This window comes from Drosophila persimilis, unplaced genomic scaffold, assembly GCF_003286085.1.
Source record: "Drosophila persimilis strain 14011-0111.01,24,50 unplaced genomic scaffold, DperRS2 tig00000002-arrow-pilon, whole genome shotgun sequence".
NCBI classification, from domain to species: Eukaryota; Metazoa; Arthropoda; class Insecta; order Diptera; family Drosophilidae; genus Drosophila; species Drosophila persimilis.
In genome coordinates this window covers 18,087,839-18,105,121 of record NW_020825289.1, presented here as the reverse complement: position 1 = coordinate 18,105,121, position 17,283 = coordinate 18,087,839, and the positions used below count along the sequence as shown (strand labels likewise).

Below are 17,283 nucleotides of genomic sequence, written 5' to 3'. Positions count from 1 at the left end.
TTTTTTACTTTATAGTTTAGGCTTTTTTTTTGCTTTCCCTGTTGGGGTGTGTATTCTTCATCTAAGTTTTGCTTTTGTTATTTATTTTTAGTACTAAGTCTTTCAATAGTTTCATTTGAATTTTGAGTTTTTGCTTTTGCGTTTGACAAACTGGATTCCATAAAATACATTTGTGGCCCGTTTCCTTTTCATTGAACTAAATTGAGCTAAAATATATATTACATTTGCCGTTTTGTAACCTTTTTTGCCATTTGTGTGTGCTAAAAATAGTTTATGGAGGGTTCCACTTTTGCTTTTACTTTTGTTTCAGCTTTGTTTGTTTTGCCAAAGAAAATGTGCTTAATTATTTTATATCGTTTTTTGTTTGCATTTTATATTTTATATTTCATAATCAAGTCGCTTAGGTTTTTGCTTTGCTACATTTCATAACTTCAGGATTTCCATACATCGAACTTATAATAAAGAAGTACACTATATATATAAGTTATATATAAACTTGTATGCGTGTGTGTGTGGGTGTGTGTGTGTATATATTGTATGTACATAATTAATAGGCAACCACTTAAGCTTACTTTAATGTTTTTCTATAAAAATAAGTATTGTTTATGCAAATTGTTTTTGCCACAGAGTGTACTAAAAACCGAAAACTGTACAATACACAATATTCTCATTCTCATTCATATCATTCATCAATATAATCATTATCATTATCATAGGCATGCGGTCATCATAAATTGCATATCTTTATCATTGTCAATCTGTTCAACAGCATTGCATTCCATTCTAAGCACCGACAGACACAAAGCATAGCTGCCAAACCAAACCCCTCATCGGCTTCCAAGAACTCAATTTATTATGGGCTAAGAACAGTATAATTCGCAACAAAAGAACTCTGGCAAATCAAAGGAAACACAATCGATATACATATAAACGAGAACTCTCTATACATGCGCTTGTCTGAACTTGTCTCGTCTCGTGTCGCGTGTCTGGTTTGGCTCCTAGCTCTTTTGGTCCTTAAGCTAATTTGGTTTTCGGATTTGGTTATGCGTGCTTATCGTTGTGTCGCTGGTGTCTCTCTGCGTGGGAGTGGTACTGGGCTGCCAGGCAGTACACACTGGGTCTCGTCGCAACTCGTTGCTCCTCAACTCAAGTTATCGTAATGCTGGTTGTTGTTGTCGTTGCTGTTGCTGTTGCGGCTGGTTGGTGTTTAGTACATTGACTTTCATGAGGCATACATGCGGTTAATATCATGTTGATATCTATCCTGAATGTCCTTGCGCTTGAGCTTAAAGGCAGCCGTCACCAGGCCCATGTCCGGTGACCAGACCTCCTTGCACAGCGTAATGGCGGCGGGCACCTCGAACTTTTGCAATTTGCCTACAAGTAAAACCAACAACACATTTAGTACTGTCTCATCTTATACCCATCTTATACAAAGATGGCGTTTGGCGACTTACATTTCCGTGAATGATCGGCAATCTCCTTGAGTATGGCCTTCTCCATGACTGGCGACGAGCACAGCTCCTCATAGGTTTTGTTCTGCAGGCCGTGACGCTCGGCCAGATCCTCCAGATGTTTCTGATTGGGCACAACCAGCGCCACGGTAAACTGCTTTGTGGGATCGCCATAAACGCAGATATTCTCCACGATGCCGCATGTCTTTAGCTCCGATTCGACCTTGCCAAGAGAAACGTATTCGCCGGCCTGCAGCTTAACCAGATCCTTCTTGCGATCTGCGCAAAGAGAGCGAGAGAGAGAGATTATTAGGTGACTGCTAATACACATTGAAGACAGACGCGAGACTTGCCAATTATCTTAAGTACGCCATCGGTTTGCACCTCGCCAATGTCGCCGGTTTTGAACCAGCGTTTGCCATCCTCCTCGAAGAAATCCTCGTTGGTCTTGCTGGGCAGCTTGTAGTAACCCTGGGAGACACAGTCGCCACCAATGAGCACCTCGCCCTGCGGATATGGCTTGTTGGTGACGCGATAGTTTCCCTCCTCCCAATTGACCAGACGAATGTCGCAGACGGTCAATGGTCCACCAGTGCGTCCATAGGTCATGTCTCTCTCTACGCGGGGAACGGGGAAGAGTAGTAGAGTCTTCGAGCTTAAAGCGGCACAACTTTCCTTCCACTTACCGTGCATCACTGTGGCTCCCGATGTGGTCTCTGTCAATCCATAGCCCTGAATCAAGTCGACGCACAGGCAGGTCTTGATCTGTTCATGTGTGTCCGCCGAGAGCGGCGCTCCGCCCGACATAATGATGCGCACCTTGCCCCCCATCAGTTTAGCCACCTTCTTGAAGACCAATCTGCACAAAGGACGAATTATTCGTTAGGTGATCCTTAATCGAATCTCCGATGCCGCCTTCTTACTTGTCAATGAGGGGCGTCTTGTAGCCTCGCTGTATCCACTTGACTTTGTACTGATAGAGGAATTTGAAGAGGGCTTTCCTGAAGGCCGATCCGGAGTTGACCTTGTCGTTGATGCCCTTGGAGATGCGATCGAGGATCAGTGGCACCGACGTCATGCACGTGGGCTTCAGGACGCTGGCGTCGCCCTTGCAGCCCCGCCTGATCTTGCTGCTCGTATCGATGAGGGTCAGCGGCGTCGAGTAGCCAATGGAAACGCCAGTCATCAGGCAGAGACTCTCCGCCACCAGTTCGAAGACGTGAGCCAGCGGCAGGAAGCCAATCAGCACATCATCCGGATAGATGGGCACCATATCGACGAAGCCCTTCATCGTGGCAATGCAGTTCTTGTGCGACAGCAAGACACCCTTGGGTGTGCCAGTCGAGCCGGATGTGTACATAATAATGGCAATATCATCGCTCTTGGGTGGCACGCTCTCTGTGGGCACAAACAAAAATCAAAACTCAATTAGTGAAAGTGGAATGTCTCCAGTGGAATGCCTGCCCTGTGCTGTCACCTATACCAGATCTCATAAAACATACAAATTATCTCAAAATTTTACGTGTTTGAGTGTCAGTATTTCGAAATATGGATAAAACTTTGGAGGAGTTCATTATATTCACCCCGTTGACATGTGTGGAGCAGTGCAATGCTCTAATGGAGGCCACAGCAGCAAAACCCAAGACCTGCTACGTATTCGTCTCGCTCTTTGGCGCGTACTGTGGACTGTTGGCCTATCGGGCATATCGCAACTATGTCGCCAACACTGGGACATCGTCGGAGCCAGCGCCGGGGCCATTGGATGCGATACCAGCTCTGCCAGCCGCTCTCGTCTCCGAGTTGAGAGATCTCCCAACTCAGCTGATGTTCGAGTCCATTAACCTTGCCGAGAACAGGTTGCAACCGACACGAAAAGGGACACTATCCAATTAGCTAATGGCTCAATATTTTCCCCTCTCTCTCTTTGGCATAGCTGGTGCTTTTACAGTGAGCTGACTACACCCAGCATGGACCATCTCGTAAGGACCACTCAGACACTGGATGATGAAGAGGCCAACGCCTCAACATCGACATCGGTGCCAAAGCTTAAGTCAGTGCCGCATCATCTGGGAGATGAGAACTGAGCAAGGGTGTGGCAACCAGCTGTCCCATATAGATTTCAACTCTCATCCTTCTCTAGAAACGCACCGAATTTGCTGTCCTGTCCTATTTTGACCACCTGGTTGAACGGCAAGACCTTGACGCCCTCCTTGAAGCCAGTGGTTTCCGTTTTGTGCAGCTGGTCCTCCATGTAGATAATGGTGTCCACATTGGGGCACTGGGCCAGCAGGGTCTTGAACTTGGGCAGCAAGTCGTGCGAGGTGATGACCGTGGTGACTTCCGTCTCGCTGATGCCTGGCAAGCAATTAATTTTCTCACATTATTACTCGAAAATGGTATAAATAAATGGGTCATATACTCACAGTGGGCCACGCCATCGTCTCCCAGGGTGGCGTAGACGGTGACAATGGGCATGGCTTGCTTGAAGCAGCCATGGGCGGCCACCATCCACTCGGCCCGGGTCTCGGCGAAGATGACAATGTTCTCACGCGGCTTCTGGCCGAGCTCTCGCAGGCCGCGGCCAAAGTTGGCCGCCTGCCGTTCCGCCTCGGTGAAGGTCCTCCACTTGTAGTCGCCCATGTTGTATTTCTTGAAGACACGTCCGTTCGGCTGCACCTCGTCCTCCTCGCTGAGGATCTGGCGCGTGCCCAGACAGCGCTTGTTCGAGTGCGTCTTGGCCACATAGTTGAAGACCTTCTCCAGCGTATCGATGTTCTCCTGCAGCATCTTCACGTGCACATCGCGTGGCGGGTCCGTGGTCCGGTATGTCAGCTCGCTTTCATCTTTCTTGATGATCTTGGCCTGAAAGAGGAGGGGCAAACAGTGGATTGATTACTGGAATGTCGTGTCAAGGATCGACTGGGGGCAGGGTGTGGGCGATCAGCGGAGGGAGAGTACAGACATGTGAGCTTGAAGGGGGTTGTGGGTTATTTGGAATGGGGCCATAACACGGGGAGAACATGTTTCTGGGACCAACACCAAAGAGCCGCCCAAAAGGTGTGGGGGGGGGACGAACTCTTTGCATGAAACACCAATTCCTAGGAACATTTATTGTGCTTTCTTTTTGTGTATGTGTGTGTGTGTGTGTGCCAGTGTATGTGTGTGCGTGTGTTTTGTTCCACAACAAATATTAGAGTTCATAAATAATTAAAAAATCGAAATTGGCAAAAATTAAACCTCAATGTCATCCGGCGCGTACTTGGACTCATCGACCAACATTTTCTGTTTCTGGTTAATGGGCTTGGCCTGTAGGAGGGAAGGAAGGATACAAGGAGTGATACAATATATGCATGGTATGTGTAAATGCGTTGAGAGCCTCCTAGCGGGCTGTCCGTATAGATTTACTCGTTCGTTGTGTACCCATTCGGGAACTGTATATTACCTTTCAGCTTTTTGTACACCCTATTTACGGCACAGGCTATTATGGCCCCTTAGCGCACATAAACCTTATCGGGCCGGCTCTAAGCCAGCCAAAAGTGCTCTTCAGCAGTAGATTGGGAAACCATATGGGAATACCCTAGGAAGTAGTCCATCAGAAACATTTCTTAGGCTCTTACGCCGTTGATAATTTATGTTTTATATTTAGATACTGTCTACAACTAATTCTCTAATGCATACTATCCACTTTCCTACCTGCTGTGTTCTCTCTCGCTTATCAAATTCGAAGGTTTTTTATGCTGCATGGTAGGCCTTATCAGGAGGAGGAGGAGGCGGAGGCGGAGGAGGACACCGCCTGCAATCGCATATGGCGCAACAACAGGTGCAATTAACAGAAATTGCCATGATTTTGATGTTCGCGACCAAAGAAGGAAACAAACCTCAACGCTTAATTGTCGCATACAAAATCGAATGAATCTTTGATAAAAGCAAAACTACAACAACGAACAAGAGATAATGTATAGCCGTGCCGGGTCAATAAATCAAAAGTCATCGCGCCAGTCCAATACATAGGTAGATAGTAGATTACGAGGAAATGGAGAGACAGATAGAGAGAGAGAGAGAGATAGCAGAAATAGAAATAGAAATAGATTTAGATTTAGAGGCAGAGACAGAGACTTTAGAGAGATAGTTAGTGCCTCAAGGTGCACAAGGGATTGCGTGACGTGACGTGAAGTAAAATGGAATTCAAAACTGATAGCAAGCGTGCAGTTTTTTCAGAAAAACTATGTAGACAAGTACATGGTCCGATCAGAACTAAGCCAGGGCGCTCTTAGTGTCTGTCTGGTGTACTTTGGAGCGGCGGCCAGGGGCAAAGTCGAACGTATTCCAAAGCGATTCTAGAGATACTAGTTAGTTACAGCGCTGATTGGCTGATTAAATACGCTTTCTGGGAAGGGAATGGAGTGGAGTGACATGGCATGGTCGTGTGTCGTACTCACCTTCACTCGGCGCGAGTCCTGTCGTCGCTGCCATGGCTTCTGCAGGACCAGGTAGACCGGCAGGGTTATGATGTCGTACACGAACGCGATCGCCTTGATCGCCCCAATTGCGCTCTGCACCCAGAAGCTGTCCATTCTGGAAGAGTAATTGAAAACACACACAAATCAGATACAGCTCAATCGTAATTGGTATGCAAATTGTATTCTAGAGCCCAGAACTTTAGAAGGAGAACCCAACACAACCCTTGCCTTCCCGTCCCTTCTCCAGTGCCCACCCACTCACTCGCTGTAGCACCGCCGTCGCCAGCCGAAAACAAACTGATATCACCTGCTACCACAGTTGGCAAATCTTGAGTCCGAAAGTTGGAAAATCGGAAAAGGGGTTCGCTTTTGCTCGTTCGCTCGTCCGCACTCTCATGCCGCTCACTCGCTCGCTTACGTGATCGCTCCCCACTCTCTCTCTCTCTCTCTCTCTCTCTCTCTCTCTCGCCCTCTCAGATCGACGGCGTGCTCAGAAAACGCTTTTCGGAAAGGCGATTACATTTGGAGAGCGCCGGGATTGTGGATTGAGGGGTTCGGCTTTTTATCAGCCGGAGATTGCGAAACCAAAAGGCCCCGAAGACCGTCTCGCCCCAAGGGGCGCTCTTCTTGTAACGGGGTGGCGGCATGTGGTGCCTCCACGTGCTGCAGGTCTACCGGTTTCGTCTACGGACTTTTGGTTATCCACGGCACGGTTTCTTATCCGCCATTGGCGCGTCGCCAACCACAATGGTATGGTTGCCAACGGCCTTATGGATATATCTCAAGAATGAAGTGCGTTTGATTGAAACTGTGATCTTTACTGCCCGCTATATTCCGTGTACAAGAAAACTCTCGGGAAGAATTGATTAACTTATTGTTTTTTTTATCGATATTATTAATTATATGAGCCAACTTTCAGCTATCACTCAGTGATAGTTTAAATTTGAAACACACTTATCAATTTGATTAATTTTGGACTTATCTGCCACCAAAAATAGCGAAAATTTGCCTACAAATTAATGCAATTTCCGGATGAGTTTCTTTCCCCCCACGACGGGGACTGGTCTCCTGCTATCTCCATACCTATATCTGACCTTCGTTGGCAAGACCAGAGATTCTGGCCACGTATTTGCTACCAAAGGCTTCTATTTCGACAACTGACACCCCAGCCAGAGGCTTAGGCGAACAGAGCAAACGAGAATCCAAAAACGAAATACATGTCGTGTGCGTGACGCGTCAAATTTGTGTACTCTGTAATCCTCTGCTCCAAGTAAACCAGATATTTTCCGGATATTTCGAGATTTCGCCAGGCACCAAGTACAGTTTAACTTCCCTAACTCGAACGTCTGATTACGAGACGTGGCTAAAAGTACTACTGAGCTCGACAATGAGGTTTCTACATCACAGTTTCCTACAGATGACGAAGCGGAAAGTGATGAAAATTCATCCCTCAAGGACGATGTTGAAGACGCCTTTAAGTGTCTGCCTGCAAGGGATGATCACTATAAACTGGAATCTCTTTTTGTTGAAAATAACAACAACAAAAATGGAAGCTTCAGTCATCAATATATGAGATTTTTAGGCCTATGTAACTTGTAAGTAGCATATGATTTAAAATAAATAAATACTATATGTATTATTATTAAAACAATTTTTTATTATGTAATTTAAAGTCTCTATAAGTCGAATATTTTAGTTAAAGGTAACGCTTTTCGTATTTTCTTAACGATATTCAATTACTGGATTTGTTGTATTGTCATTCATTGATAGGCACAATGAACTCACTTTATTAATCAAAAAGTTTAAATAATTTTGATTAAGTAAACCAAACGATAAATCAGTCCCTGCGTGGCAACACTCGGCTAGATTGTTCCTACTCATATACTATAGCTATATAAGCAGCGGATCCATGGCAATAATGCAAAATACCGTTGAACAATTGATAACGCGATCGTAGGCGAGTGGCCTGATAAGCGGGAATTGTCGAATGGGAGAGCCGTGTCCTTGAACTTGGCGGCTTGCGCAACGCGGGGATGACGTCAATTTCTCAAACACGGTGCACTCCCATGGGTCACCGAGTGTTATTATTCTTATTTGGAGCTTGATTGGTCATGGAATGGCTGATTTAAGTGATAGTCACGGCTAATTGCTTCAAATGATAAATGTGAATGCGAAAATTAGAATTATTCGAATGGATTTTGTAACCAGAATGCTTGCACTCCACAAAAGAAAGCAGTTTCGATATTACAAAGTATATATAGTCTCTAGGAAATATCAAATGCAGGTCTTCCAGATTCCGAAATAAATCCAAGATGACATTTTTATACGCAAAGGTTTTTATTCTTACAAATAATTTATGATGTGGATCCTAATCTTGACTTATTTGACCGTTTTATAGCCCTCCTAGTCGAATGAGGTTTATTCGCTGTAGAAATTTCCCATAAAGGAACGGATACACCCACCCAACACCAAGCATACACCATTACCAAGGGCCTTCCCCACTATTTCTAGGGTAACTAACAATTAGATGTACTACAGATAGCCGTATTCTTATGGAGAACGAGAAAGGCAAGCATGAAGGTAAACAGGTAAACGGTGTCGGGCATTGGTACTACTTACTGCGCATCATCTTCGATGAACATCTCGTCGTGTGCTTTCTCTTGGTTTTTCTGTTTGTCCGATCTTCGGGATTAGTGGTGGGGCTGCCCAGAACTGCAGGTGGGCTGGGTTATTGGGCGAAGAGTGCGGACACACAAAGTTACACCGCACACACTCACACACACACACACAAAGGGTGACTTTTTCGCTCTCTCTCTCTCTCTCTCTGATTGTTGCTTTTATGTTGATGGCAAAGCCTGGCTTCTGTGTATAAGGGCACACGACGAATGGATGGAACAACAGAGAAATGACGTCACGTTTCCTTCGCGTGATGTTACTGTTGTTACTGTTGTTGTTGCTGTTGTTTTTTGTTGTTGTTGATGAGGTATTTCCCTGTAAGCGGAAAGAGCACAGGAATATGCATTTATGAATTTAATGACAATGAATCAACAGAACAGATTATGGAATACAGAAAATAAGCAAAAAAAAATACAAAAACTTAAAATCAACCTCAACCATGGACAAACAGGAGGGGCGAACAGAGGGGATTCTGCAGATATTAACCAAAATAATACATAAAAAGCTTTAACTTACGTTGAAATATGCGTATCTAATATTTATGTTATAGATTACAAAAAAAAGGAAGTACAAAATAGGTATATATGTATGTATTTCCTTGAATCAGCGAACATGTTGTTCTTTCAAGTACCACATTTTTTAATATATAATAAAAATTTTTAAGTATAAATATATATTTCCTTTGTTTATGCTTAAGCATAAACTTCTATAAATAGTTGCAAAATCATATCCATCCCAAGTAGTCTTTCAATTAGTTTCAACCATCATAAATATTCTAATCAAATCAGAAATCGAAAGCAAGCAGCTCCAAAGGAAACAAAAACAAGTTTATATTACGTTTTGACTTGTTTTCATTTTTGGATAGTTGCCAAAAAAAAAAAACAAAAAAAGAAACCCTCGAAGGCTGATGATAAGAAAATAAAGAAAGAAATTATAGAAAGTATATGTATGAATAGATAGGCACATGGTATATCTAGAGCAAAAATTAAATTTAGACAGACAATTTTAAAAGAGGTAAGAGATTGCATAATCGAATTCTCTCAGACACAAACACACTCTCTCTCTCTCTCTTTCTCCCTATCTGGTAGACTCTCTTTCTGTTGCTCTCCCTAGTGGTAGAGAAAACATTGACATAGGTCGGGGCACCTTCGATCGAATCACAGAAAAGCGCTTTGCCAATTAATTAACCAACAAAATAAACGAAAGTTTTTTCGATGTTTTTCTGGCCAAGACCGAAGCACAGACCAAAGTCCGTTCATCCGTTCTGTTCTGGAGTTTGATATAAAGAACAGGTTCTTTAGAATCTGCCGTTCCTGATAAACGAAATTAATAATCCGCCCCAAAACCCCCCTAAAAAAGAACAATTATCGTTGGTTATGCCACCATTTGATAAGGGAACAGGGGACAGAAAAGTGATCCAGTGCATAAATATAAAATTTCAGTTCAGTTTATTTCAACTGGGGGGTAACAAATGACGACGACAATGTTTACGCATCGTGTGGAGTCCGTTGAACCCACCCACCTCTCCCCTTCACGTTTAAGCCAAAATCGAAGCGAAATGCGGTCCCAATACGTGTTTTGTTTGCCAAGAAAGAGAGAACTGCCAAAAAGCATAAAGTTAAATATAAACCAGCAGTATTTGGCATTTAAATATTTGCCAGTGAAAGAGGAAAGGAAAGATTCGTTATCTTGGGGCAAAGGGTAAACACCACAGTGCAGAGTTGACGAGGCTCTCAAGCTTTTGTGGATTGGCAATGCATGATAATCGAATGAAAATGCAAAACTATTCTGTTTGACATTAATTAATCCCGCCTGTGTCTATGGCCGGAGACTAAACTTTGAGCGCGTTCCCACCGTGCACCAACGTGCACCAATCAACGTACGTCCGTGTGTCTATAGATCGTAGATCGTGGATCGCGAATGGCGCCCCTGGTCAAAGTTGCAACAAAACCAGAGATCGAGAGAGAGAGAGAGGGAGGGAGAAAGCGCAGGTTGGAAGCCGACACGAAGCCGAATCGCGTGTTGAGAACAAAGGTTAAACCGATGAGAGAGGTCTGGGTACTCGTACATGTGTACGGATTACTGCGGATTAAGACAATGGGGAAATTGTGCACATTAAGCGATGATTACTGTAATCCGCACTATGATGCTGGATAAGTGATAAAATGAACAGGACAGAGCCCTGACTGATTCAATCAGATCCGAATCACGGCCATTCAGGGTTAAGTAACCACACACGCGGCGTGTGCGTAATGTCACAAAGTGAGACCTTAAGTCCGAAGTCCGGCCACAGGTCAAGCAACGAACGCTTAACACAACAACCAAGCTATAATTAAGACATAATTTGAAAGAATAAATTAAGAATTCAAAGTGGAGCATTTAGGTAGGGCTATTTTATTGCAAGCCCCGATGAACATTCATATTCATTCTAAAAAAGAACAGAATAATTTCTAGTGAAAGATAATAGTCGAACAAAAAAAAAACCAAGCGAATGGGATCCATTCTTATCATAATTGGTTATGTACTTGAACTTGAAATACCGATTACAGAAATAACAGCGTTTATTTGTCGGTTTCCGAACGAGCCACTTTATGCCGTTATACTCGTATTCGAGTTCCCATCGAACTGCTTGTCCATTGCTCGTACAAAGCAGTGTTTAATGTGAGGGTGAAACTTATTAATTACAGCTTTTAGCTGCACTTTTTGCATACATTGCACAACAAATTGCAGTTTTCTGAAATCATTCAGGCGGAAAGCGTTGTGCTTGAGTTGATGTGGAAAGCCCACAAAACAAATCCTCGAACTTGAAAATGCAGTTTTTTCTACGCTTCTGTTCGGTGGCGGTGGCGTTTGCATACATTTGCATCATATTTGCTGACCGCAGTGCTTAATACTCGAACAAGTTTGTTTTCCGCCCAATTTCCGAAGAACTTAACTGCAGGAAAATAAAAAAGGCAAAACGAAATATACAACGCGAGCTTTCAAAGTCCAAGATCGCTTCTGCTGCTACGGTTCAAAATTCAAGTTTGGTGTCGGACATTACGAAATCGCAGAAACCATGTCAAAATGCGAGTGTTTATCGTCGTTTCTATATACGAGTTAATTGTACGGTCAGGCGTTGTGTTACTCATGCCAAATGCTGAAACAATTATGAGCACAGCAAGACCACGTCATGTTGCACCAAGTAGACGCTAACGTGTCTACTTACTTTGATTGCATTTCATTCTGTTCTACCTGATACTTTTGAAGTAAATTCCGCAAATCTATTTGCGCAGGGACTATAAGTAGTAATAGGGAGGGGAGGAATACGGTATTTAAAGCTCTCCCTCTCTCTCTCACAATGATGAATCGGTTGTTCCTGGGACTACTACTTGGAGCAGGAAACCGTCATCCGAACAGCTGTTGAAACTGTGAAAACTTTTTTACGAGTCAATAAAAAAATCACTTGCGTAAATATTTAGAATTGCATATGGGGGAACAGTGCTCGTCTCGCTGTCTCTCTCTCTCTTTCGTCTTTCCTCGTTTACAGTTACTTGAACTTTGGCCAAGGTGCCTTCGAAGCAGTTGTAACGGGAAATTATTCATCAGCTGGCAGCCTTGAACACAGCCCAACAAGCCGACGTCGCTCTGCTCTGATTTCGTCTCCTCTCGGTCTATAATTTGCATTATGTGCAAAAATTAAATTGATATGCAACATTTGGATTACTGTGTATGCACGTGTCGAGCAAGCGCATTTCGCCGCTGCATCAGTGTTTCTTTTTCTCTCTCTCTCTCTCTCTTCGGTGTGTTCTCTTTTGGCAAAGTTCTCTCTGGCAAATGATGGGGTAACGAAATGATCGTATGACTGTGCCAAAGTCCAAAATAAAAATACTTTTTTCCACTTGCAGCAACAGCAACAGCACAGGCACTACACACATAAAATACAATGAGAATTACTCAAACGAGATTGAAATAAAGAAAACAACGGCGACGAGAACTTGCGAGCTTTTGCACGGCGCGTTGAATATTTCATTCAATGGAAATGAGAAGAAAAGAGCAAGAGCAACAAACATGCAAAACAAACAAGCGAGAAAGATCAAACCTCCCAGAGAGAGTCTGTCCATTTATGTGGGGGAGAGAGAGAGAGAGTGGTTGTCTCTCTCTCTCTGTGAGTGGGTGTGTGTGGGTCTATCTGTTGGGGGGCAAATTTAAAATAAATTTGATTATCGCCAAATGCAGAGGCAGAGCAAAAGAATGGGACATTTGGAGAGGTGGGGAATTTGAATATTCCTCTCCTTCCGCTCATGAGCATGCCTCATCTGATATTAATACACCTTGCAAGTAATTCCGCTCTCTTTTGCACTCGCTCATTTCTTTGCCGCTGGCTGAATGTTTTTCTGTACGTACGTGCGCGTACAAGTATGCAGGTTGCGGTGTGTGTGTGTAAAAGTAAGGCAACAACGTAGCAGCATAAAATTAATGACCTAGACAAGCGCTTGCGTCGCGACGCAGTACTTATCTTTAGAGTGACTATCACCCATCACACACCGAAGCGAAGCACGTGTTCCAGTGAAATTTTCCAGAAGAAGCACAAACAAAAATATGTACTCGTATAAAATGGAATCGAATCAGCTTTGGCAATGATCGTGAGAGGCAGCCAAAGCCAGGCCAGAGCCCGGTTTAATCGAAGCGGTACTGCAAAAACCGGTTAGAAAATCTACCAAAGTCATGACTAAAACAAACACAAATAATGCTCGTATGATGCACAGGCGTAGACGAGCAGGGGTCTGAACAATGTGCTCTGAAGAGCTGTTCCCCCAAATTATCTCCCGACTTCGAATCGCCCCACGCATGAGCCACTGCAGCCACTCGCTTATCTCGTCGGACTGTGTGCGGTCCATTCCAACGGTGAAAAATGTCATGTTTTCTAAGCCTGCCACATGCCGAAAATAGAATTTTTTTTTAATGAAAACAAGTTAAGAATTGAATGGCGTGACAACTAGAAATCGAAACAGGAACCAACACAATTTTATAGAAACTGAAATCGAAATCACAAACATAAGCGCTGTTCGATTCAGTCAGAGCTGTTCAAGTAAATTCAAGTGCAAATAATACGCTGCTCATCCAAAATTGTATGCACCGAGCTGAGGACACACAAACGAAGTCACAGGAATGCAGGGGGTAACATTTACGAATGGAATTAACAAGTCCGCGACAGAAGCTAGTCAAGTTTCGCACGCCGAAGCATTTAATGCACTTCCAGAGACTGCGCTTTTTATTTATTTTTTTACTACGTGTTTTTTCTCAACGTTGTGACACAAATAAAAATTCCCTCTGCTAAAGCCACAAAGAGGGACAGATTAATAGAGAGTAAAAGCGGCAGCTGACGCTGCGATGTGCTGTTGCACAAAACAAGTAACGGCGCAACTGTGGAAGCACTGGCAAACAGCCCAAAGGGGGTTGGGCAACAGGCCGATTACAAAATGTCATTACGATATGAAATCCAGCCGGAGGGTGTTGCAGGGTCGGAGGGTCTGGTCTGCCTTCTGACGCCCCAGACATCGCGTGACTATTTTCGATACAGCGCCCGGCGCGCGCCAGGGAGAGAGGAAAAAGAGAAAAGCCTCAACTGCAACGGGCAAACGGAAAAGCCTCCAACAAGAGTCACGAGGCAAGGCGAAAGGGGGTGGGTAGCAGGGTGGTGGTGCGGCGGGCTCTGCTGGCACGTTTTTCTTTCATTCGATGGCATTTCGTTATACCAGCTGAAAATCGTACGACTTTCAGGGGAAATGCTGCCGCTGTCTCTGCCGCTGCCTCTGCCGTTGCCGCTGCCTCTGTCGCTACCTACCCACCCTGTAAGCTTAAAACAAAGTAAAAGAATATGCGACGAAGAGAGCAACCAAGTGACTCAGAGAGGGCGAGAGTCAAAGAGAGACAGAGAGCCGGTTGCATGCGTGTGCGTCAACTGTACTGTAGAAGAGCGGAGAGAAACGGTATTTGTTGGTGTATGTGTGGTCAGGGGAAATGTGGAAAGGTCAAAGAGCAGATTGTTTACATGAAACCACCTCACGGGTTGGAGAAATGCAATGCCCTGAGTTGGATGGGTGTCTTGGCCATGAATGAAAACTGAGACCGGCAAATTAATTCGACGGGGAAACGGCGAGGAAGTGAAGGGGGCTGACGCAGGTGCTAGAACATTATTAGATTTTCTTCGAAAAGTAAATTCTAATTAAACTTATTAAATACACATAAATTACAACAATATCTTAATCTTTGAAATTGATGACTAATAGAAGCGGAAATGCCTGAGACTGAAGATATGTGCATAAATATATTTCTTATAATACTATAAGGCTATCACAGAAGTTTCCTCTAATCTGAGAATGACAACAGTAAATCAATAGCGTTAGTTATTTCTCCTTGGTGATCATATTACTACTAAATTCTTTAGCCGTCATAGGATCTAAACATCTATCTGCAAGGTTTCCCTTTTTGAAGCTTCTTTGACACACAATTCCGACTTCCACCTGGAATCGCGCCATCTCACATTTGCAACTTATAGCACTTACCGCTTGCAATCCCGTTATCTCTCGCGTTTATCTATTCCGGCTGAACTTTAAAATGCATTCCACCTGCAACACGACCCGCGACGTGCCGTTTCTCTGGACAAACGGCAGCGATATGAGCGATATTCCGATTCTAAACTGCTTACAGTACGACCTGCTTCCGGCCATTGCGAAGCCGCGCCCTAGAAACAAGACGGGCCAACCTACCGACCCCCCAACTCCCCATTTCCGTTCCGAATGCAACACACCCACGCAGGCCCACAGCCCACGGCCACGACACCCATCCAGCCGCTCAGCTGGTCCCAAGGAATCACAAACAGATGACACACGTCACACCAGCACACACACGCACAGAAACACACACATACATAGAGAAAGCCACAGATGACCCCGAACTGGAAGCGCCCCTGCCTTGTGCCACGGCATTCTCCTGCCACCCACCAAAGCAAAACTCGCATGATTTTCAGTTGGTATATCAAGGCGAGACAGTGGGACAGAGAGAGGGACACTGGGAGGGAGAGATACAACGATAGGGAGAGCGTCTGCGCAAAATAAATTACAAGAACTTTACACGTGGAAAAAAGTAGGGGAAATCCACTAAAAGAGCAATATCCAAAGAGAGAGAGGGTTTACAAAGAGGAGAACAATGAAGAGAGAGAGGGTTTACAAAGAGAGCGCGGTATATGCATGTGCGTAGGTCCCAAGAATGAAATGAGAATTTCCGTCTAATTCTTATTGAAATGTCGATTACCTGCGGGAGGGGCGTCCAATTAACAGGTTGTGAAAGCAAGGGGAGTGGAACCAAGTCGCCGCATCAAGCCAAAACTGTTTTTTCATTGCACAAACAAATCAATAAACAAATCAAGAAAACAATACCTAAACACTCCGCTGCCATTGGCAACCAATTGCATAAGGCAAAGTGCAGTTGCACTGGTACAAATATATGTAAATATGTATATGTGCAGGATAAATTGGGTCAGCGTCAGAGTGACAAATATAGTCGATTCCTTAAAGAGTCTCATTAGACAAAGTGCACACGTCATTGATAAGGTGGCGTGACATTCGGAAAAACTATAAAAAGAGAAGTCACAGCCGGCGCAGAGGTGAAATAATCTAAGAGAGGTATGGAGGAAGAGAGAGAGAGAGACTTGTCAGCTGAGCCTCACTGGAGGAAAGCCACCTACGTCACAATAAAACTCGGAAACTTACCTATGATTTTGTTCTCAGTCCTGGACAGAGGGAAAGCTGTCGGTTTGTTTTGGTGGGAGAGCGTTCGCACATGCAATGGAGATAAAATATAAATCAGCGATCGACGATTATATAAATTGACGTTTGCCAATAAGAACACGAACACACACACAGGCGATGGCGCTCCCGCTCACGCATAAACGTAATGCCGCATAAAATGTTGCGTTGGCGTTGGATTCTTGAAAACGCTTCTCTATATATATATTTAGTGAGTGAATCGGTGGCCGCTTTTATCAAATGCGCTTTAAAGTGATCACAAAACTTTCGCAAAAAAACTTTCACAAACTGCACAATTACTGACAAACACTAGCGCACACACATAGTATGTTTTAGTGCACGTTACTTACACAAACTCACACACTCCTAAGAAGCGCTTTTGAACTGCGTTTTAAGAATTTCGCTTGTATGTTAGTTACTTTGTCGTATTAATTTGGCGCCCGCATGAATCAAATTATTGGACTCTCTTTTCTGTACGACAACGACGACGCGTGCACAACCGTTTGCGTTTTGCGTTGGGCGGCGTTGGTTTTGGTTTTGATTCGAATTTTTCACCGCCGCTTGCTTTTGCCACGATATTATTTTCTCCTTCATGGTCGCGCTCTCTCGCACGCTCTCACCACCCAGCAGCGCTCACGTTTTTCTTTCATACGCTTCTGCGGCTCCTTTTTTCTTTTGTTTGTAATTGCGAGCTCAGAATGTGATTGATTTAGCAAATGTAATTAATTCTCTCAATGCATCGGCTATACACTTACTCTCATGATGTCGCTATCACGCGATTTCTGTTGATTTTTTATTGACACTTTTTTTGTTTAGCATTTGCATTAGAGATGGGCATCAGTTTTGACCGCGGACCAAAATATACCGTCTCATTTTGAAAATATACCGTAAATATACTGACGA

General features: G+C 44.0%; 2 protein-coding genes across 4 annotated transcripts; one reads left to right on the top strand and one right to left on the bottom strand.

The window, feature by feature from the left end:
• Window positions 1-830: 830 nt before the first annotated feature.
• Window positions 831-17,038, bottom strand: LOC6592464 (long-chain-fatty-acid--CoA ligase 3). Of its 3 annotated transcripts, XM_002017762.2 has the most exons (12): window positions 16,731-17,038; window positions 16,345-16,380; window positions 8,534-8,905; window positions 5,894-6,029; window positions 4,692-4,760; window positions 3,878-4,316; window positions 3,603-3,809; window positions 2,378-2,852; window positions 2,141-2,313; window positions 1,808-2,071; window positions 1,458-1,733; window positions 831-1,377 (listed from the first exon to the last, which is right to left on the bottom strand). In XM_002017762.2, the coding sequence occupies exons 3-12, from the start codon at window positions 8,554-8,556 to the stop codon at window positions 1,223-1,225; spliced, it is 2,217 nt and encodes a 738-aa protein (XP_002017798.1). In that variant the 5' UTR covers window positions 8,557-8,905; window positions 16,345-16,380; window positions 16,731-17,038; the 3' UTR covers window positions 831-1,222. The 3 variants fall into 3 exon arrangements, with proteins under 3 accessions (XP_002017798.1, XP_026842305.1, XP_026842306.1); XM_026986504.1 differs by lacking the exon at window positions 4,692-4,760 and having other exon boundaries at window positions 16,731-17,035; XM_026986505.1 differs by lacking the exons at window positions 4,692-4,760; window positions 8,534-8,905 and having other exon boundaries at window positions 16,731-17,035.
• On the top strand, window positions 2,885-3,596 carry LOC6592465. Its single transcript, XM_002017763.2, has 2 exons — window positions 2,885-3,310; window positions 3,388-3,596. The coding sequence occupies exons 1-2, from the start codon at window positions 3,003-3,005 to the stop codon at window positions 3,536-3,538; spliced, it is 459 nt and encodes a 152-aa protein (XP_002017799.2). The 5' UTR covers window positions 2,885-3,002; the 3' UTR covers window positions 3,539-3,596.
• Window positions 17,039-17,283: the final 245 nt, after the last annotated feature.